At 37.9% G+C, this 23483-nt stretch overlaps 1 protein-coding gene and 1 long non-coding RNA gene across 2 annotated transcripts in view; one reads left to right on the forward strand and one right to left on the reverse strand.

The window, feature by feature from the left end:
* Positions 1-23483, forward strand: part of erbb4b (erb-b2 receptor tyrosine kinase 4b) — a 341570-nt gene that overhangs the window by 205236 nt on the left and 112851 nt on the right. Inside the window, exon 3 of the mRNA XM_085434270.1 lies at positions 123-309. Within this exon, the coding sequence (XP_085290396.1) occupies positions 123-309 (187 nt within the window). The remainder of the gene's footprint in view (positions 1-122; positions 310-23483) is intronic.
* LOC146691009 (uncharacterized) lies at positions 16471-22032 on the reverse strand. The gene is made up of 3 exons (XR_014915517.1): positions 21956-22032; positions 17081-17200; positions 16471-16998 (listed from the first exon to the last, which is right to left on the reverse strand). It is a non-coding gene; the product is annotated as an uncharacterized LOC146691009 (long non-coding RNA).

Raw genomic sequence — 23483 nt, forward strand, 5'->3', positions numbered from 1 at the left:
AGAAGCACAAGTTGTTTTTCTTCTTCTTTTTCCCTAGAAATGTGTTGTTAGTGTTTTCATCTATGCAACATGTACACACTTAAATTGCACACTAACACTTATTTCCATACCTCTATCCACAGTCTATCAGGGAAGTGACAGGCTATGTGTTGGTGGCTCTGAACCAGTTTGACTACCTGCCATTAGAGAACTTGAGAATCATCCGAGGAACCAAGCTATACGAGGACCGCTACTCCCTTGCAATCTTCCTCAATTACAGACGTGATGGAAACTTTGGCCTGCGCCAGTTGGGTCTAAAAAATCTCACAGGCAAGTTGAATTATTTTTTGGTTACTTACATTTTTTTATGTTAATGGACACGTAATGAGTAAAAAAAAAAAACAATCCAGCTTCAAAACACCTGTAATATCAATTTTTACAATTCAGAGTTGAGTTAGAAGGATCACATTAAAATCAGCTGTGTGTATTAAGAAAAATTATAACAAAAGGTGATGAAAATAGAGGAATATTTTCATTTTATGTTGTTTTTAGGCCTCCGTGCAAGCAATAGTTAGGGCAAGAGGCCCATTCCATGAAAAAAAAAAACAGTGAGTGTCTCCAAAATGATCCCCTCAGAATCACAATGCCTTTAGTACAAGAACATGCAAAGCACATGAAAGTTTATAATTATTGCAAGTCTCACAGTCTAAAGCCAAATTCCCATTTATGCTCAGCATGACTTTGCTATTGCTACCAAATTTGAGCATTTATATCATGGATACACTTGAGCTTCAAAAACAAAACTCCATCATTAATATCTTAGTCATGGAGTATCAAACACTAGAAGTCTAGATGTTTTCTGATAATTCACAAACTTCAAAAGTACTTTTTGGGTAAACTTTAAAGGGTTGTATCACCATGTGGTATATTTAGCTGATCAAAACAAGTTATAGAATATGAAAGGTTTCTTTTTTTACCTATATTTTGATATCAGGCTCATCTTCTAGTTGTCATTCCTTAAAATATTCCTTAAAATATATTTTTTTTTCTGCTTCTGGAACTTAAGAAATTAAAAAATCACAATTTTAAAAATGTCAAATTTTAAACTATCACCATGTAATTTAAAGGTCTGTGACTCTGAAAATATTCAGTATTTAACTATGACTCATGGAAGTCGTGACTGGAGTTTTGTCAAACAAGATTAAAAAACTCAAACATACAGCCATGGATGTAAACTGCAGCTTGACTCTTTTGGCAAAGACACAGAGCATACTGTATGTATACTTGCACTTATAATTCACATTGCACAGTCAAACAATTTAAGTGTGCTGGAAGTGGGTTACTCTTTACTTTTTTTCTTTATAGTGACGGGTGCTGTTATCACAGTTCACCTTTTTATATGAAGGGATGTTATACCATCTGACAAAGTTGAGAAAATACATCTAATTTATTATTTCCAGCTATTGCTCAGACAAAACGTATTCTTGTATGAGTTACCACCTGAAATCTATTTGAGAATATTGTGTCCCAGTGATTGCTGATAAACTGTGTAGTAAGAAAGAAAGGATTGTGTGGGCGGCTCTGCCTTTTTATGAAAAATGATCCAGTGCTAGAAGGTTATCTTCTGCAGACTGACCCCGAGGTCAGCACAAAATGAACCTCTAGACTCGCAAAAAAGATGCACAGCTTTTCCACTACAGAGCAGCACACCTTTCTTGCAGTGTGTTCGAAATAAGATCAAAGCTGCCATTCACTCATCTTGAAGCTAAATCCAACATCACAAATGATCAAAGCGGGCGAAGATATGGACAGAATCGATACATTGTGGTGGCTGAATAAGAGTAAATAAGGGTTTGCATGACCCTTGGCAGCTCTGATAATGTTCAAGATGGAGAAATAGATACATTAAGTGATCAATGCATCAGCACATCTCTATGCTTGTGTGTTGATCGCAATAAAAATGTCATCTGCCACACATGTTAGCTCTTGTTCTGCAGCAGCTTTGACATTAATAATGAATACCTGTATTGTTGCCTACATTTAAAAATTACAATAACAAAACATAAATAAATAAAAACAATAATAACTTTTCTTAATTGCTTACTCAAAGTGGGTCATGTTGGGGCGGTGTCTGTTGCAGGTGACATACTAGTACACGTCTTTGGAAAAACTAATTGAATATCAAGTGCAAAAACTGTCACTTTTCTAAAATGTTTGGTCTGCTGTCATGAAAAACAGTCTGACATCCACAGGAAAGCGTTAAGAATGATATATGAATGATTAGTACCACAAAAAATGCACGCATGTTACGACTGATAAGGAATGTTGTTTTAAAATTATTTCTTAATTAGAATGCTCTTAAATCAGATTTACAGCACACAGAATTTACTAGAATTGAACAACTAGCTATCTAAACAATACAGACACAATATAAATAATTCCAAGGGAAACACTGAGTCATAAGAAGAAGACAGTGACATTGGCTTGTTCAAAAAATGTAAAAAGAAAAGAACAAAATGACCTAGTGAAATTTTTGAATTTATGAAGATGTGTGAGGATGGTACTGAGACTGTGCCTTCCTTACTTCTTCCAAATTCACTTTCTAAATAATTCATTGTTGTCTTCAGCTGTTTTTTCCTGGTTGTTCCCCAGAGTTGCGAGAAACAACGCAGCCATCAGTCTGCATGTGCAGCTTCAGTATGTGCTGGGGTGTTAACGTTCTGCCTTCTATTCTTTCTCACACGTGGTGCCATACTTGGGGAATTACATTTGTCCAGCATAGCGTTTTGCTGTGCCCTTCCTTTTCCATTGTGGTGCCAAGTTGAAGTGAGTGCGGAGGGAGGCCAGGGCGGTTCTCTGTGAGAAGCTGCTGTTTGATGTGCCTTCCGTGGCCTCAAGCCATGAAGTAGAGGGGGAAGTTATGCACAACAACCAGGGTCAGAATCTGCTCTACTTCATAACTACGAGTGCTTGTGTTTCACCCTTGTGCTCGCTTTCGTGGTGACAAAAACATGTTGGTTGTTGTTTGTTCTTATTAAGATGCAATCATTTAACGATTAAAGGTTTGGTTTGTGTTGAAGTATATTATGTAGAGATCGGAAATGGCTCTCACGTGTGCTTCTAGAAGAACAATTAATATACCCCACATGGCCCTAATCATCACTTGGTCAGTGTGGGATTACATCAAGGGAGATAAGACACTGAGGTGACCTAAATCACAAATAGCTTGATAGTATTACTTTTAAAAGGACCTATCCTCTTGTGTCTTGAACTTTTCACACATACATGCATGTCAGCTTTGGGTAGATAGGGCCGTTCACGATCATATCTATAACTGTGGACCCTAGAAAACCTTTATACAAACTTGTCACTTCAGAACAAGAAACTTGTCTTGAAGGGTCTATCATATCACTGTTTTTTGTGCAGATGGACCTGACAGTTAAACAAGCTCTTGCTGTGGGGAGAGACAAGTCACTTGTGTCCCAGTTTGTTCTGTTGCAGTTGTCATCATTCTGCTGTGCGCAAGCGGAGAAAGGAAATAAGCTAAAACTATCAGGATAAACCCGCTCCTGTACTTCAAGCAGCAGAGATCAAACTCTTCCTTTCCTTCAGCTGCTGTAGTCCAAAGCAGTCTCATTCATTACGAGGCCTTTGATGTTGCTGTCATATTAGCCCATCGTTCTTCTTGCAGTAGCTCCCAGGGGAAGTGTAAAATGATCAATAAAATTCATAAGCAACATATATAAGAGGATAAAACATATTAAATACATAAGGGGCTAATCGAAAGAAGGCACAGTGAAAGACCCCTTCGGTGCTGAAACCCACACACAGTTCTACTTGGTTTGAAATTGCCTTGGGATGAAATCAATTTGTCGCTAGTATATTGTAGCATTGCACTTATTGATTTTTCTGGTGCACTCTCCGCGAGCTGTGAATGGACTCTCTGGATTTGAGGGGACTGGAGGATGGGGTGGAGGACGTCTCTGGCTGAGCAGGGATAGGACTCCCTCTGATGCACCTTTCAATCAAGCTTAGCTAAGTTATCCTCATGAATATGAAATATAAGGCACAGTCAAGCCGGGGAAAGTTAAGGATAGTGTGTGTGCACGGGGGTGTATAGAATAAGAAATATAGGCACTAAGTGCAGAAAGTTTAGTTTTGTTGTTTGACATTTCTTCCTCTGGAACAAATAACTGTCCCGGCCGTTATAAGACTATTCATTTTTAGGCATTTTGGGTGTTCAAGTGAGCTCTCTGATAGCTACAAGGAAAAGCTTTAAATAAGTCATTCTTTTTACTTCTCCCTATGTCCAAGCAAGAAAAAAGGTTAAATACAGCTGGCTTCTGACATTTTCAAAGTTCCCTATCCATATTTTGATGCATAATGACCTGCACTGTCCTCCTTCTTGCTACGGCAAACATTTTCACCACTTCTGTCTGGATTCACATGAACCCTGGGTAGCCTCTGTGCTTTCACATGGTAATTACAGCCTGCTTCCCTGGCAAAATAATAACAGCCTCAATAAGGAGCACAACACAGATGAGCTTTCTGATTTTGCCACCCCCTCCCCCCCTCCATTTTCCTCATTTCATTTCTTTCAGATTTGTTTTGTGTTGTTGGTTCATTTTTCTAACCACCCTACGCCTGCACTGCGTCTGTCCAAAATGAAGCATCCAATCTGAGGCCCCATCTGCTGAATGATCCTCTCTCATCGCATGCATGTACACAAGCCTGTGTTTTACGCCAAGGCGTTAACCACTCCTTCATGGCCCATCTGCTCTCTCTTTGTCTATCCCATTTTTTGTCTTTCTTCCATCTCTTTATCCCTGTCTTTGGCTCTCTGTTGGTCATCATATTTTAGTTGGCTGTCTTGATTTGTCACACTGATGCCTTTCACACAAACACATGCATGCTTGTACCAATCTGTACTGTATGCAAAAGTCTCTTGCGCACTTGAGTCTGACTCTGTTCTCCAAAGGCTACTGCAGTTGTTGAGTGTGGAAATCGACCACGAACATACAATATCATCTGCTCCGTGTGTCCTTCTTAGTGTTATGTGACAGTGATACACAGGGGAAGAAGGAAAAGGATGGAATGGGGCACGTTGACGGGAATAATTTGAGTTAATGTGTTTCCCCCAGACAAGGAACTGGTAAATGGGGGGCATAAAATTGGTGCCTTTTTCTGATCCCCAAGATTTTCGTTCGCCGTCTAACTACTAGTAGACGAAAGAGAAATTCTGCCACGGGAGCCAGAGAAGATTGGTCCAGTGCACATCACAAGAATTCAGCCAAGCCTCTTGCCTGGGAGCCCACATACCTCAGGTCTCCTTCAATTGTGTGTCTAATTGATTACTTCCCATGCAATTACTCCTGTGTCACACTCAATATTTCACCACTGCAGGAAGGGGGCAAGATGGGGCGTCTTTTTGAAGGACGACATTCATATTGTCACATTTGTGAGCCTCTAATGTGGATTGTGGGGAAGCACATGTTAAACTTAAGCCCGAAACAAGCCATGAGTAGTAACTGATATCAAGTTATTGCAGTGTAATGTGGCTTAGAGAGAGAGAGAAATTACCAAAGCAATTTGTTTTTATGCCACAGGTCAGCAAAGCTGAATTCCTCAAAAAGTTTCTTTTTGTGTTTCTTTTTTTTAATGTCTTCATTTAATATAAAGGGTTTTTCACATTTTTAATTAAAAAAAACGTAAAATATTTTTGTCATTTTTAATTTCTCATTTTTTACAGTTTGGAGTCCTTTAATTAAATGACTTCATATTATTCTTACTTTCCCTTAAATTAACTTATTTTTACCCGATTATATTTTTTCCAGGGCCATCTGGATCTGTCACTCACAGCTTGGTCTAAAGGGTGCATGGATATTTCTCTTTTTTATGCTTTTGTTATTTGTTCTGTTCTTCAGTCTTTAATAATGCGATGCCTGAGATTTCATAAGCAGAAAATAAATGTGCTTTATGAAATATTAATGGACAACAATAGCAAAACCTGCCATGAGAAAGGAAAGATAATAATACAAAATGGAGCATCTCCAATTAAAAATGTGTACGTCTCTCTCTCTGTGTGCTGCATTTGGCAAAGAACTGAAATGATGGACTGTGTTGTCTAAAAGTTTTAACAGAGTTCATGCTCCCTTAAATATGTTTAGACTGCAAAGTTTAACTCAAACAGCGGTGACCATTATTATCCCACCTTAGGTTTATTGCATTTTACTTCCCCTTAATCTTTAAAGCTTTAAACTATTCTCTTACCTGCCTGCAAGGAATATAGAAATGTACAAATATTTTGTATAAAAAGCTTTTACAAATCATGAATACAATGAAGAGGAAAATGAAAGTAATAATAACATAATATAGTCAGTAATGTGCAAAAGTCGTTCATATATATATATATATATATATATATATATATATATATTTATTTATTTTTATTGCTGGGAAACTGGGAAATACTTCCAGTGATTTATTGAAACATATGCAAAGATATATGGAGATGCAAAATACAAGGCAAAACCAGCATTTGCATATTTCTAATAAACTTGAAGGTGAATATTTCACTAGTCAACCTCAAAAATTACTTCCTCTAAACCATCAACAGCTCTATTAGACCCCTAATGCTACAAAACTGTTTATTAATGCTTCAATCTTATGTATGATCGGTCTGTTTCTTTTTATGGGCTATACTCCAAAGGCCTCTAAGGTGGCAGTAATTAAACCAGTTCTTAAAAAGCCATCACTTGATCCAGCACTCATAGGTAATTATAGCCTGACGAAGTTCAAAATTTCATGATAGAGTAGTTGTAAAACAGCTAATTAATCATATTCAGATGAATGGTTTATCTGAAGAGTTTCTGTAAGGATTCAGAATTCATAACAATACAGAAACAGCACTAGTGAATGTAACGATGGGCTTTGACAGTGGACTCATCTCTAGACCTCAGTGCAACATTTAATACCACTAACCACAATACTTTAGTAAAGAGATTAAAACACGCGGGTATTAAAAGGTATTTGGCTGCAGTGGTTCGAATCATATCTGTCTAATAGACTTCAATCTGTTCATGTAAATGTAGAGTTCTGTTCACATGCCAAGGTTAATTATGGAGTTCCAAAGGATCTGTGCTGGGATACAGTCTTTTTGCATTTCACATGGTTCCCCTAGGCAGTATCATATCAAAGACTTATTATATATTTTCAATCCTGTGCAGATGATACCCAGCTTTATCAATCTATGGAGCCAAGTGACAAAGCTGATTAGTTAGGCTACAGGAATGTCTTAAAAACAAAAAGACCTGGATGACTTCTAATTTCCTACTTCTAAATCCAGAGAAAACAGAGTATTGTATTTGGCCCTAAAAATCTTAGAAACATGGTATCTAACCTTACGATATAAAGTGCTCTGAGGTGACCGTTGTTGTGATTTGGCACTAATGTTTGCTAATGTTTTTGTCACTTTTTATGGAATCAAACTCAAAGTAATGTCAGGACTTCCAAGCTTTGAACGCTGCATGGTCGTTCTCTCTCCTGCACTCCATATTATCCATTGTTGATCTACACATGTTTGTTGCTGCCATGAGCGTCACACGCTCAGACGTCATTGTAATGAGACACTCTCACAAACAAAATCACGGTTTAGTAACGCAGTAACGCAGCCTGCTTATGGGAAAGTAACAGTAATCTAATTACCTTCTGGCAATAGTAATCCCTTACTTTACTCGTTACTTGAAAAAAGTAATCGGATTACAGTAACATGTTTCTGCCCATCTCTGTTAAGGACACACTGCAGACAATGTAGACATGTTGTAGCAAATATATTTCATACCTGTAAAACTATTATTTTTGTTATTTTCATAGATCCAACTACAGAAATGGAGAAAAAATTATTAGTGACAGATCGCTATATACGGAGTGTCTAAAGGTGTAAAACAAAGTTTTATTTTTTTAAAAGCAGAGGTAAAGCTCGACATAGTCCAGCACCAGGGAGCCAAGGCCGATGTCTCTTGTATCAAAAAGAAAATCAGCCCAGCTCTTATTTTGTTCTCCACTTTTCTTCTATCTCTTTAAATATGCTATTTAAAGTTGGTTCTTTGCTAATCTCTGTTCTGTTCACTAGTTCATGCCTTGATTTAGGGAATGTTTTTATGCATCAATGATTCATGGGTTAAAATCAAAACAAACAAACAAAACAAAACAAAAAAAACAAGAAACAAGAAAAGCCTCTGAAAATGGAGACTGTAGAACTACTGCTCAAGACCACAAATTATACAAAAGTCTGGCTCCATGGAAGCAAGAGCTAAAGAAATGAGGAGCGGCTCAAGACATTAGTATAGTACTGCACATTTAGACAGCATCTGGCAAAGTGCAGGGCAGATTAGTGATTGCTTCTTCTGTATGCTATTAAAGCAGTCTGATATCAATTATCCTCCCTAAGTGAGATTGTTTTGGTCAGCAACTTCTTTTAAAGTGTTTTGATGCAGATACATAGAACTGACAATTTTGTCTGTTCTAACAGCAGTTTATGTCATTCTTTATTCGGTTGCTTGTTTTATTTCATGCAAGAATGCTAATGTGTGAATGCATTACACTAGTCCCTACACTCGTCTCTTTCCAATAAACAATTTACATTTCCTATGATTACACTGCAGACCAGTCTGTCGTCACTGAATAGAATATATTCCAGGACATGACCTTACTTCAGCTTCCCCTTTAGCAGATAATACTGCAATATTATCTGGTAATATCACAATATTCTCATACCTACATACCACTCATTACCAGTTTGCCTTCCTAAAGGAGCCTCTACGGCCTCCTCTAAGTGAGAGTTGACTTTCACCTCATTAAAAGTTAAAGTAGGCGTGGAAAGAATTTTAATGCCAATTAATAATCAAAACACAGTCTTCTTCTCTTTTTCTCAAATATTTCCATCCCCCCAGGCAGTGGCTTAGATCAGACATAGATCCGCCACGATGTAGATGTAAAATTGGGCAAGAGACCAACAGGACATTGTTCTCTTACTTCATAACCACGTTTGAATTGTTCCCTCTTGTTCCAACAGGAAACACAGAAGAGCCCAAGCATGTATGTCTCCTCTGTAGATTATGTAAATTACCATGTGTGCCAGTGCGACTTGGACTTTGCGGTACTTACACCGCAAAGTCCATACAATAGTATACCTCCAAAGGACAAATAAGTAAACTATTTCACTAGAGAAGCATATTAAAATACATACTGTTGATTAAACGGGTCTCTTTTTTCTTTAAAAAACAAAACAAAACACAAAAGCTATGTACGTTTTGGTCAATGAAAATATTACAAATCTTATAAATTCTGTAAGTATTTTGTATTAATTATGCCTGTCCTGATTAGGTGAGCACTGCTTTGAGTGTACAAAAGAGATAAAGTAAATATATGTGTGGATACATATAAATCAGTCAAGAGCTTCATACTTTTAAAGATTTAAAAGTTCCAGTTTATACTGTATCGACTTCATTGTCTTTCTTTCTATGTTTCTGAAAATTCAAAACAATCACATGGTGCTCATCATGCTCAGTTTCTGTCACTGACTGGCTGTCATTATGGTTTTACCATGTCAGTTCACAGCTGTGCAAACTTGACACACAGTTTTTACTTTGACCAGACAGAGTTTCTGACAGGCCTTTGATGTCAGAGGCGCTCAGTGCTCATCTCAGAGGAGGAACAAAATGAGTAAGAAAGCAAATAAAATAGGAGCTGACTGGCAGCTCCGTGGGTCTCCGAAGTAACTAAGGAAAATGTCACTTTTTATCAACTTAGTTACAAGGTCTAAATGGACACCTGTGGACTGATGATGAAATGTTTTTACTCTTAAAGACACGAGATGGTTGATATTCATAGAAAGCAATCCTAAAATCACACAGAAAATACTGTTTCTTGTTAACTTTTTTAAATTGTTTATTTTGTAACCGTTGACAGTGTAAACAGTTTTTTTTTTCATTAAATTTTATGTTGACATGTTAAAACAGAAATCAAAAACCTATATTGGACTTTAAGCGTTTGATAGTGTATAAACCTCGAGTCTTTCAGAATATCCTACATCCTGGTAACATATAAAGTACATATTTAAACAGCTGGATAAAAGGTGTTACATTTGTATTAAAAATTCTTAATGTGAATTTAAAAGACACTGCTGTCAAACCTAAATTTAATATCTTTCACTAGTGCCAGCACACACATAAACACACATATTACCCTCGGACCCGACAAGTTCGCCCCTTTCTCCCCTGGCCGTTTAATAATTAATATGCTTATTTTTGTCTCTAAGGCCAAAGCCTTGGGTAAGTGGAACAGCTATTGATGGGGGCAGTGGTGGGTAATGGGACATGAAAAAGACTTTTTTGTCCATCTCACTTTTCCACACAGATATGATGGGTGTTAATACATGCATCACCAGCCATGGCTTCACTAAATATTTAAATTTTAATTGTTTCTGTCTGTGGTACATGCTTTTTTTTCACCAGTGGTATTCTTTGTTAAAGCTCTGGATCAGTCTTCGCAATCTTCCAGGTTGTCCTATTCATATTAAGTGGGACCTATTCTATTTTCCAATACAAAGAGGTCACTTTGGTCAGGATTGTGCATATGGCAAGATCCAACACAATTGTGCTCTTCGAATATGATGGCTGGCATCAGACATAAAACAGTAGGAAATCCAAGTGGTTATTAAAATATGTTAAGTGGCCTCACTATCTTGAGACTTTAGAGACAAAGGCACTCAAAGGTTAATTTGTGCAAGACGGTACACATTAAAAGTAATCAATGTAAGCTTCATTAGCGACTGCATCAGTGCATCTCAGTCATCCATGATCTTAGCTTTTATTGGTTCTTTGTCTTTATTAAACTTGTTCTATGTTCTTCTTCTTTTAACGTTCAATTCCAAACAATAAAGTGGTAAAACTGGAAAATCTCACACTATATCATACAATTAGACAATATGAATGCAGAATGCAGTAGATGTCCTTCATTTTTAAAAGAAGCTAGACATACATTATTTAATGGTAAATGGCCTGTATTTATATAGCGCTTTACTAGTCCCTAAGGACCCCAAAGCGCTTTACATATCCAGTCATCCACCCATTCACACACTGGTGATGGCAAGCTACATTGTAGCCACAGCCACCCTGGGGCGCACTGACAGAGGTGAGGCTGCCGGACACTGGCGCCACTGGGCCCTCTGACCACCACCAGTAGGCAGTGGGTGAAGTGTCTTGCCCAAGGACACAACGACCGAGACCGTCCAAGCCGGGGCTCGAACCGGCAACCTTCCGATTACAAGGCGAACTCCCAACTCTTGAGCCACGATCGCCCATCATTTTTTACCCTTGATGCTGCTGCTCAAAAAGTTGAAAATCTATATATGAACCCATTTCTGAAAAAGTTGGGATGCTGCATGCCAAAGAAACCAAAAAAACCCTCTTTATTTTGAATTTAATGGCAGCAACATGTCTCAATAAGGTTGGGACAGGGGCAACAAAAGGCTAGAAAAATTAGGTGGTACTAAAAAGAAACAGCTTGAAGGACATTTTGCACCTAATTATGTTAACTCGGTAAAGGTCAGTACTGGGTAAAAATGAGCATCTTAGGCAGAGTTTCTCAAACATAAAGATGGGCAGACGTTTGCTAATCTGCAACAAACTATGTCGCTAAACCACCTGACATATTATCAGTGGTCACTGAAAATCCTGCATTTCAGATGGTATCAAGGTGTATCAGTGCCTATGGAATTGCCGTTTGGAAATTCACCGTTAGAGCTGAAAGGTTCAAGGTTCAAGGTTCTTTATTTGTCACATGCATAGTTATACAAGTATAACACACAGTGTAATGTAGCCTGACACGCTCCTCGACATGTGCAAAAATTGGGGGGGGGGGGTGTAGAGGAATATAAAGGTATATAAAGGTTTTAATGCAACATGTGTTCTCATCCGAACAAGAGAATTGAATTAATCTGCTTCAACAGCACAGCAGAAGAGGCCAAGTGCTGAACTGCCCTGCTTCAATCCAGACTTTTCACCAATTGAAAAAAATTGGCATGTTGTAAAATCAGATATATAACAAAGACGAAGCTTAAATAGTAAGTTCTGCAACTGGTCTGAGTTCCCAGAATATAGACTGTTATTAAAAGAAAAAGGGATTCTACACAATGGTAAACTTGACCTTATCCCAACATTTTTGACATGTCGCAATGAAATTTGAAATTAGGTAATATTTTTAATGAGGTAGTAAAAGATTCTGTGCAGATCCATTCTGTTTTTATTTGGATTTTACTCTTTATTGGAATTGTGTTTGGATATTTACAGTGCATGGGGTTTTGAAACAAGGCCTTGTAATTTGAGAACTTCTGTAGTGTGTCTTTTAATGGGACAATATCTCTGTTTGTCCCTTCTAAGGAAGAGATCTGCTCAAAAAAGAGCTAGTTAAGCAAACAACCAAGGCAAAGCAGCAATCTTTTTAGTGTTCCAAAGGATCATATTCAAAAACTGAATGAAGACCTAACTGTTACAGAGAGGAAGAAAGCATTATAGTTATTAAATATGGGGATGATGGCACATATTTCAGATAATTTCTCCTGGAAGGCAGTCATAGTGTGTATACAACATGGTTGTGTACACACTATGGCCTGGGTGCCAAAAATAGCTGTGTAGTGAGAAGAGAGCTTGATAGAGAAGTTCAAACCCTGCCTTCTTTCTCACTTCAGTATGCTTGGCTAGTGACTGTGTTAAGTGGGTGTGAATATTGTAAGTTTTGGAAAAGTTATATGAAATCTTACTCAGTTCAAAACTACCTCACCTTTGCTTAATTTGCCAGTTGTTCTTTTGGTGTCTTATTACTTGCTAATAGCAAGACCTTTTTTTACCTGTTTGTGTCAGATCAGTGCTGAGTAGCTGAACCTTTCTAACCAAAAAAACAAAAAGGAATACATTAAGTTAATACGTTTTGATTATGTGCTTAATCCCTTGGCTTTAAATCTACTGAGTCTTGATGTACAGATAATGCTCACTACATATTTGAGGTGTGTAAACAAAGTAGCAGCCATGGTCTGCAGTGTGTTACTCACTATCTCTCATTTGACTTGAAAAAACAAGGTCTCGGTAACGTGTTGTTGCCTTAGCAAATCATGCACTGACTAAAGTCAGCTTCCTCTGGGTAAAACCAACATACTTGGTATGCTTGTGGTACATACCCGTTCTCTCTTCTCAGTCTCTCCATCTTTCCTTCTCTTTTTCTTTTCCCCTCTCAGACCCTGGTTTGTTTTGTCCATTCCAGAGCAGAGAGCGTGGCTCATTTTAATTCAGCTGGCAGGCTGATCACACATCAGCCTTGATAAGCTAAGTGGCCCTCAGCAGCAGCAATTGAAGGTCCTTTTACTCTTTTTTAATCACTTGCTTGTATGTTCCCTTGATAATCTTTTCAACCTTTATTTATTTCTTTATTTTCTATATTTTATTTTGTCTAGTTCCCAATTTGTTTTCTTGGTTTTGTCTTCTTTGCTTGTAGATGTGTCTTATCTCGAAGTATTGGAATATGATTTTTCTCCGCTTCCTTTCTGCTCTTCTCCTATCCATAAAGCTCAGATTATGAGGGCTTATCACAGTTCAAGTTGTAAATAAGGAAGGCTGCACCCCACACCCCCCTAACAATTCTGTCATGATTTTATTTTATTTTTTTCCCTCTTCTTGTGTTTCAGCAGATGCTTTGCCTTGCTCGGGTATAATACTATAATCCCTAAATCTCAGCCATTTTTCATAAAGACTCATAGGAAACAATTTCATGAAGGATGGGCCAAATTTAATCAGCAGCCTGTGAATGCAATTATCTTGGTGAAGGAGAGGCGTAGGTTTGGGGGATGGGACCTTGGCCAACACCCCCATGACATTTACTATACATCAGAAAAGAGCTTAACACTTCTCCTTTAGGGTGACACAGAGAATAAAATGGATTCATTTAAGTACTAACACACACACACACACATATATATATTATATTATATATATATATAAATATATAAATATAAATATTACGCTTAAAAGTGGGAGTTGAAGTCAGTTAGAACAATGGAACAACATTACATCACCCTAAATTAATTAAAAATTAAATGTGATAGGCATATGTAATGCATCATAATATCAAATACGTTTATTCTTTATGTGCTGGAGCCCAATTTTGAGTCCAGCTGACTCATACTCACTAAAAAGTAACAAAGTAACGTTGCTCTGTGTTCCTGCCTGCAGATAATAAAATAACCTTTGATTTTTTTTCCTTTTTTTATTTCGAATCGGCATATGTCAATAAAGTTGTGGTTGTGGTACTTTAGCATCTACCTAGCATTACAGAAGGGGAGCTAAAACAAACATATATTGTAAAAACATTCTTTTTTTCCTTTTTTTATATGACAGTTCATTTTAAATGTGACCTTTTCTAACAAACTCAACAGTTATTACCTAATAAAAAAGCTGTTTCTGTGCTAGCTACCAGTAGCATTGTTGATCCATTTACAGGAAAATGTATGCTAACTTGACTAGCAAAGATGACCAACAAGGACAAAAGAGAAAGACATTATTAGGGTCTTGGCAAGTGACATCGGGAATGTTTGGAAGGCGTTCTGGCATGTGTTGTCATAATTAATTTTAGATTTGTCTAAATTAGTGGGTCTGTATGCACAATGTTGCTGAAGTTGTCTGGGTATGTCATGATGTTCAAAGGTTGTGTGAATAGTAGAGAATTTAATTAAGCACACCAAAGTGTATCTGTACGCACTCTTAAGTCTGTAACTCATAGAAAGACAGTCTATTCCAGTCTTTAACATATTCCCCTTTTCTTCCATTTCATGGCTTAAATCTCAGTTTTTTCTCTTTCTATTATCAGTCGAGCTGTGTGAGATGCACATACACATACACAGTGCCCACGCTGCTGCTCCTGACCGCATGTTCTGAGACAGTCAAATCCCACCACTGCCATCTCTCTGTTGTAGCTCTCATGAAGCACCATGTAGTCAAATTAATGCAGTTGTTCTTTTCAGGTCAATAGTTAAACACATAAAAGTGCAATTGCATTTGAATGGGTACCACCGTTTTGCTTGGGGACTGCATTAACAGTGTTAAAATTGCATGCAATTCTTGTGGGAGGTGCCCCATCTACGGACCTCATAGAAAATCTAAAGTTTGTGATGCATGATGGGATGCATTTCACACTATGGAAGCCGTATTAAAGAAGTGTCATTTTAATGTGGTAGTGAATGGCTTTATTACATTTCTAAGAACTCAGATGTTGACCAAAGTGCTACAGTAGTTATCCCCACAGTGTATAAAAGTATGCATTTTTCATATCCCCGTAAGCAATAATTCTGAAGCTAAAGTTAAGCCATGGTCTTTTGCTTACTGGTGGAGGTTATATCTTAGGATACTGAAATTTGGTGTGTCAGTACTGATAAATAACGATTAATGATTTTGGGTAGAAATGTGTATTGGTAATTCACTGTGATATTCATAGGGATGCTAATTTTCACAGGCAAAAACTAAATTATTAAAAATTCACTTAAAGAAACTGAACAGCCGACTCCTTTATGTTGAACAAGACTTAATAGCCACCCACTCTTTACTAAAGGTTGCTATGTTCCTCTAAACATTACAGAAAATATTTTTAAAAATCTTTATATTTACTCTTAAGTTACAAAGATACTGTATAATACAAGACTATGGAAGAATATGTTATAATGGTATGATCTCTTTCATTTGGTCCATGATGCTATTAGAGGCATAGAAGTTCCTCTCTGACCTCTCTCCTGCAGGGACAAATCCCTCTCAACAAGTGTTATGTGGAAAAAACATGTACACAGTAAATTTATTTTCTCTTTCTTCTTCTGCTCTTGTATGTGAATATCTACACAATTATACAAATAAATGCACTAAAGCGAAAAAAAACATTGCATTTCGCTCTTACGAAAACAGACTATGCCGATAAACTACATTTCTGCATCCTCACTGCATCTCATTGACAACACTGGGGACTGTAGGGCACGGATGGAACTGCGTGGTGGCAGCAGATGATGGATTGGAGGGTAGATCACCTATTTGTAGAGCAAATGCAGAGATTTGCTGTCCTGACATCTACTGTCGGCAAGCAAGTGGCTCAAAGCACAGTGATTGACACGGCACTGCACTGTAAAAAAAAAAAAACGTTGCTAAAACTTAAAAACTCAAGGCAACCGACTGCATTTACGTTTTTAGGTTCTGATGGATAACTTATAATTTCAAGTTTAGGAGATAAGTTGCTTTAGCTAATGTTTTTGTGTTGACAAAATTAATAATTGTCCTTTTTCTCAACTCATATTTTATTGTTTTTGCAACGTATTTCCTAAAGTTTACACAAGGTATTAGTTTTAGTTTCGGCAACGTATTTCCTAAAGTTTACACAACATATTTTTTTTGTTTTGCCAATCAATTTCCTAAAGTTTAGAAAAAGTATCTTTCATAGTTTTCATGAGGTGCTCCCTGTTGTACCAATGAATGTTTACACAGTTGATTTTCAAATAACTTTGTGTTCAAACACAACTGCACCACTGACAATGTTGACTTTTGAGATCAGCCATTTTTAACATACTGACAACATTCAGCCACAAATAAAGTCCTTCCAAAAACACAAAAAAATTTTTGTAACAAATGTTACTCATCCAATTTTAAAGGTGGTGTTGTCAGACAGAATATCAAACCTATCTTGATAGATAGTCACTAACAAACAGATTCAAAACATCAGATGGCAGGATGTGAACAACTTCTATCTGGTTTCTTAGCCCTGTTGTGTGATCTGCTGAGGTGAGACTTCAATGCCCCTCGTGTCCTGAACGAACAGACGCAGTCACTGTAAACACAGGGCAAATGAAATCCTCTTCTATGTCGTAGCTGGTGATGTCTTAAGAGTACTTCTTGGCTTGAACAGACAAAAGAGCAGAACTGGCACTGCATACAAAAGCTATAATGAGAAGAGAGGAGAGGACAGTGTCAACAATTCAAAAGAAACCTGAATTAATCTCAAATTACCAAAGTTACATTACCTGATAATGTGTTTGGGGCGGGGGGGCAGGCACTCCTGTTCTGATTCCTCTCCTTACCAACTCCTCATCAGTCCCTCATAAATCAGGACAAGCAGTGGTCTGGAGTTGGCTTTTAATTCTCTAAATAAATAAAAATAGCAATTAGTTTTAAAATAAAATGCCAGCTTCCTGACATTACTTAAGAATTTTTTTCTCCTGTCCTAATTTTTTTGGCTCACTAAAGTGAGCTGATTCTGCCTTGTAAAATGCCATGTGAAACACAGTAAAACAAATAATTTACAAAACATACATTACATCAAATGTTTAATTTATTTAATTTATTATTAACAAATTGTATTCTACATGGAATGCACCAACAGTATACTGGGATGTATTATGTAAGCAAAGGATAATTTTGTGTGATTGGTTTTACAACTTAGAATGACAAACATTGGATTGAGAGTATGAGTGGGATAAAACTCCTGAAGCATCTGTTTAAATTATCAGTGCATTTATTAATGGTGCTCCATAAATAAACCAAAACAATGTTGTTTTGTGCATAACAAAAAGCTCACAATTGTGCAGTCAAAATGTAAAATAAAAGATGCTGAGCATAATAACAAAGACAGATTTTGCAGCTGCTCTGTTTCCAAGTTCTACTGCGCAACTGACAGCCTGGAGTTTGAAATCCTCTTTGTAACCGTGTCTCTTACAGGTGCCATTTATGGTCCTTACACACATAATATGGTAATATTACGTTGAAGCAGAGTACGTATCACTCGTATCAGCCGTAATGCTCCAACAATCCATCAAGCAGTGCAGCTTCATAGCTTACCAAAGTCGTACCAAAACATTTGACATATTTTTTTAAGCTGTGTACCACATAAAATTGGTTCGAGGTCAGTAAGCACAACCAGAATTCATGCATAAGGCAGACTGTCGATTTTTGAGATGAAAGGATTTTAGGCCGTGCGTCAACGCGTTAGCCCGGTTAGCTCACTAACGCCACCCAGCCCCACGCACGGGGTGATCCGCGGTAACTAGTTAACGGAGATTTGCCCCGTTAATGCAGTTATGGCATTAACTTTACGCTGACAGCACTAAAATAGTAATCTTCAAATGTTTTCTTTTTACCGACCAGTAGGGTTGCCAACCGTCCCTTAAAATACGGAATCGTCCCGTATTTCGAAACAAAAGTACACGTCCCGTATTGAGCTAATAAGGGACGCACTTTGTCCCGTAATACAGTGAGAATCAAAAGTAGTCTATAAATGTTTATGGAATTAACACTTTGTTTGAAAACATAATTCCCAGCCCCTCTCCTGCTTTGTGACCAATGAGCTGACAGCACACTTATGACAATTCGAGTATGACAATTCAGATTACCGCTCATCTCATTGGTCGAGGAAAGGTCGCTTGCGGAGAAAATACCGGAAGACAACAGATGACCACAACAAGAAGCATGGCCAACAGGGGAACAAACGCCGACTCTGCGGTGCAAGTCTCGGATGACAGTACACCTAAAGCTGGGCAAACACTGTGCGATTTTTTTCAGTCACGTTATTCAGCTCCTGCTCAAACTGCACGATTGACTCGCAGGGGTTAGAAGTTCATAGGTCACGATGTACTCTCACACTATACCGCCCGATGCTCTGATGCGACCTGAGTGCTCACACTGTGCCTCCATAAAATGAAGGTTATAACAGATAATCTGTCGCTCGCTCTCTCTGTCTTTCACTCACACAGACACACCACCACCATCAACTTTGCTAAATTGCTAATGAAAAACATTGATCAGGCAGCTGTGATTGAGCAGCAGTGTAAATCCAACTATTTTCACGGTTGTTGTGGTCGTGATAATTGTGTGATGCCACATCGAAAAGGCTCGGATGAGCTTTCCAAAGTTCTACAAGTTGTGCCTCCTAGTGATGGGTCGTTCGCGAACGAAATGGCTCTTAGAGCCGGTTCTTTGACGTGAACGACGCGAGCCGGCTCCTTATCGCGAGCCGTCACGTGTTTTTTTTTTTTCTTCTTTCTCTCAGCCTCTCTCTCGCACTTTTTTCCGCTGCACTCTGCAAGCGAGCCTTGTGCTTTACGCTGGGCAGAGGGGGGGAGGGGCGGTAGTTACACTCAGTAGCACAGGAACAGAGCCAGAGAGAGAGAAAGAGAGGCAGGGACAACAACATTAGAAAGGTATAGTAATCATCCACAACTATTTTCGGTTGCAGATGATAAAGGATTCAGAAAGTTTATTCATGCAGGCCCATATGACAGAGAATATGCATGTTCTTTTTGTTTTCATATTATAATTTATATTTAATTGTGTTGTGGTTTGCAGTGTTTTGTGTTGTTTTCACTTTAAATTTGTAAAAGAAAAAAGCTGAAAATTTAAATAGTTAAAACTTGAAATGTGAATAGTTGATTTTTGTATTATGTGATTTATTTATTACATTTTATGTGGAGTGAATAAATAAAAGTATATTTACGGTGGCCCCTAGAGACAAAGCACATACAAACTTCAAATCACGTACGAACTCTGAAGCATGTACAAACTCCAAAACACGTAAAAACTCCAAAACACGTAAAAACTCCAAAACACGTAAAAACATGTACAAACTCCGAAGCACGTAAAAACTCAGAAGCACATAAAAACTCAAAACACGTACAAAAGACAACAGAAGTGCTCCAGGATGCTGGGTGCAGTGTTGAGCCTTTGTTATCTTGTGGCTACACAAGCCAGCAAGTACCAACAACCGGATTTGGTGTGTGGTAGTAACAGGTAAATGAACTTTTTTTTAAATTATTTGAATATATATATGAGTGCCTGTGTATAAATACACAAACAATACACACATGCTTTCAATTGTGTAATTTAAGTGATCTAGTAGCTCTGCTTTGGAAGTTCAGTTCATGCTAGAAATGTGTTTTGGAGTTTGTACGTGTTTTGTCTCTAGGGGCCACCGCATATATTTATATATAAACATATATAAATAAAACCACTTTTTTTACGTTAGTAATTCCTTTTGTGCATAATTTTATATTATTGTTAATAATAAATTAATTAAAGCAACAAAACAACCTGAAGAGCCGGTTCGGAGCCGAAAGAGCCGGCTCTTTTTAGTGAGCCGAACCGAAAGAGCCGGATCTGTAAAAAGAGCCGGAAATCCCATCACTAGTGCCTCCATCGCTTGTGTCCAGATCACACGCTGCACAGCCGTGCTGCGCCGTCTTTTTCACCAACGTTTACGTTTGCGCGTGAGCAGTGTGAGCGCCTGTGGTGACACCCTCACGAGCGATTGATGATCGGGAGCTGGTCGTGAGGTGTTAATCACTTCTCTTTACCCCACGTATACTACACGACGCACGATGAAGGCCAAAATCGGTCCGATCACTCAAAAATCGGCTCAAAATGGGCCAAAAATCGCACAGTGTGAGCCCAGCGTTAGAGCAGCAATGTTTGTTCCCCTCAGAGAAAGGGAAGAATGGGAAAAGGAAAACACCTGGCTGGAAAACGTTAATATGGGCATGTGCAGTGAATATCAGCGCTATGTGGCCAGAAGTGTGATAATATAATTTATTTTGTGTAATAAACAACTGCAAGGATAGATGATTACAACAAATTGATGACTAATACATAAAAGTAATACATAGATGAATAATGATGATGAGTTATGATGCGTAATCATGGGAACAAGCGGGTTTACAAACAGGCGCAGCTGATTAGAAAAGCTGAAATAATACCTCAACTGAAGCCAATTGTACTAAATGCACTAAATGTGCACTGTTACAAGAATATTTTTCTTTCTGTTGTTTTCTATTATTTTAAGTTAAGCAGGACAGAGTGCTTTTAAAGAAAGATTTACTTATATTCTCAAAAGTTAAGCATGACAGGCTTCTGTTTAAGAAAGAGACCTGTTTTATTGTGTTAATGTTGTCATTTTGAGCTAAAAATAAATGGCTAAATGATCATTTGTTTCACATGTGTTCATATCACAAAGAATAGAATATGCATCTACTTAAATCAACTTCAAGTCAAATGGTTAAAAAAATAATTTCACACACAAAAAAAGAGCTAGAAAATTCACCACACTGGGAAGGAGGTGTCCCTTATTTATTTTTCAGGGAGTTGGCAACCCTACCGACCAGCTCCTCTTTGATAGCTGCCGTGTCCATCTTGTCGTTGCCTGCAGGTGAAGCGATGGGGGAGGGGGAGTTGTGTTCAGTGAAGGAGAGAGGCGGAGTAACACAGCGTAGAGACAAAAGTGGACGAAAGAGAGGCAAACTTGCGGCTCCACGAGTATAATTATAATGTAACATAGACTATATCGATATAAACGATATTGTCACATCTCATATTTCATTTAGTTCATTTAGTGGAGCTCGCTGGCCATGAGGACTCCACCACCCCGTTCACACAGAAACTAAAGCACACATTTTATTGGCTAAATGTGATTCGAACAAATTAAGACATAGCAGCAGGCACCCCCGAATTTTATTTTATTTTATTTTATTTAAATAGCGGCGGGGGGTTGCTGCCGTTGGTCATGAGTGAGCCAGCCTATTTTGTTTCGTTAGGTGGTATGGCGGCCACAGACTGCACTTCATGAAATACGCATAGGGGGTGTTGCGGAGGCTTGTCAGATATGAGCGCGCCTCTTTAGTAGCGAAGTTTGTCGGATTTTCATTGTTTTGTGACATGGCACGTAGTTTGTGACATGGAATCTTAAATGATATAGTAAACACATACCCATAAGCCACAAGGCCTCTTAGCCAAGAAAGTAATGCTATGCTAAGTTTCGGAAAAATACGAAGAACTTCAGTTGTGATATTTCTAAAAGACAAATTGAGACTGTTCAAACATATACTGTCTGATATAATAAAAGAAACATTACTTGCCTTTAGAAACTTGAGATGAACGATCTATCCAGCTCCTGGTATAAAAAGCCTCACGTTCTCATTAAGGCAGACGGCCAGGTGGCTTTCAGTCCTTGCAAAAGCGCAAAGTAGACCCCGTAGCATCCAAAAATATGAGATGCGCATGCGTACTCAGGCACAGAAAGGCGCCAATAGCTTCAACTCATGTAAAACTTGAATTCATTCATTTTGCCAGCAATAAATTTCATCTGAGACCAACTTTTGCTCCAAAACGTTAAATGATTAGTTGAAACCCTTAATGTATTTGAGTTTATGGGCCAACTGAACTTTTATTGTTGAATTGTGAAAGAAATGACTGTAAGCTCAACAACTGCAAGTTTGATTTTTTACAGTGTGGCAGCATGAGCAGTGTCTTAAAACCAGACACAGGAATTTTCCATTTGTGTGTTTTTTTTAGTTATACAGTTAGTTATACAGTTTGTACCAGACTGTAAACATGCTTATTTCTGCTACAAAGCTAAGATTCTAATGATGGGGAGTTTTCACATTTAGCATCAGCCCCAAGTGGCAGTTCCAGAAACTACTTTTTTTTTTTTTTGCTCTTTCTTGATTCCTTTTTCAGCTGTGGCAGTTGATAATACATCATATCACAATGGCAGTTTTTTTTTTTTTTTTACTTTAACAGTGTGTATGTGTTACTCCTTATTATGTTTTTACACTTAAAAATTGAAAATTAGCCCTCAAAAACCGTATAATAACAATAACTTTATAGTAACACGCAATAAAAAAAACTAAGAAAAAAATGGTATTTTTCACAACCTTGCACTGTTTAATAATTGTATGATTTTTATTGCATTCCATGGTACATGTTGTTGTTAGATGTTTTTGATACCATTGCCATCTCTTTTATTCTTTAGCATTCCTAAACCAGTTACTGAATATATATTTTATTTCTTCTAACGGCAGATCGGTGAATGGTGACACAGTGTAAGTGGAATTAGATAAACTGTGCAGTGCCATTCTCTACGCTTTACTTGCGAAGCATCCATTTCTCTTAGATTGATTGGAAATGAAACTATGATTGATGCGTAAAAGAAATTGCAAGGGGCCAGCTGAGTAGCACTGACATTCCCCACCCGCCCCTGCTCTTACACAAAGATTGAAATTAGTGACCTTTTGATAAAGCAATCTGGTAATTTAATTGATGCTGAAGCCATGCGATGAGGACCTCATTAATAGCAAGCATGAGCCATATTTGTAAATGTTTATATATGTCAAGGGCTTTTGAGCATGCTCTTTCTGTGTGCGTTTGTGTGCCTGTATGTGTATACTGCATGTCATGTCTCATCTCTTATTTTGCTGCATTTCTGCCAATCCATCTCAGGAATGCATCCTAGCAACTAATACTTCTGCTGTGATGTCCAACAGGATGTGTGCCTGAGCATTTAGCCTTGTTGACCCAGAATGCATCCTGATCTTCCCGCAGAGTTTCTCCCTACTGTTTTGATGAGCTGATAGCAACAATCGCCTGAAACCAAGCTGAAGCTCT

Source organism: Copadichromis virginalis, linkage group LG16, assembly GCF_057382275.1.
Source record: "Copadichromis virginalis isolate Kocher_CV1m ecotype Utaka linkage group LG16, C_Virginalis_male_GT1.1, whole genome shotgun sequence".
Taxonomy (NCBI): domain Eukaryota; kingdom Metazoa; phylum Chordata; class Actinopteri; order Cichliformes; family Cichlidae; genus Copadichromis; species Copadichromis virginalis.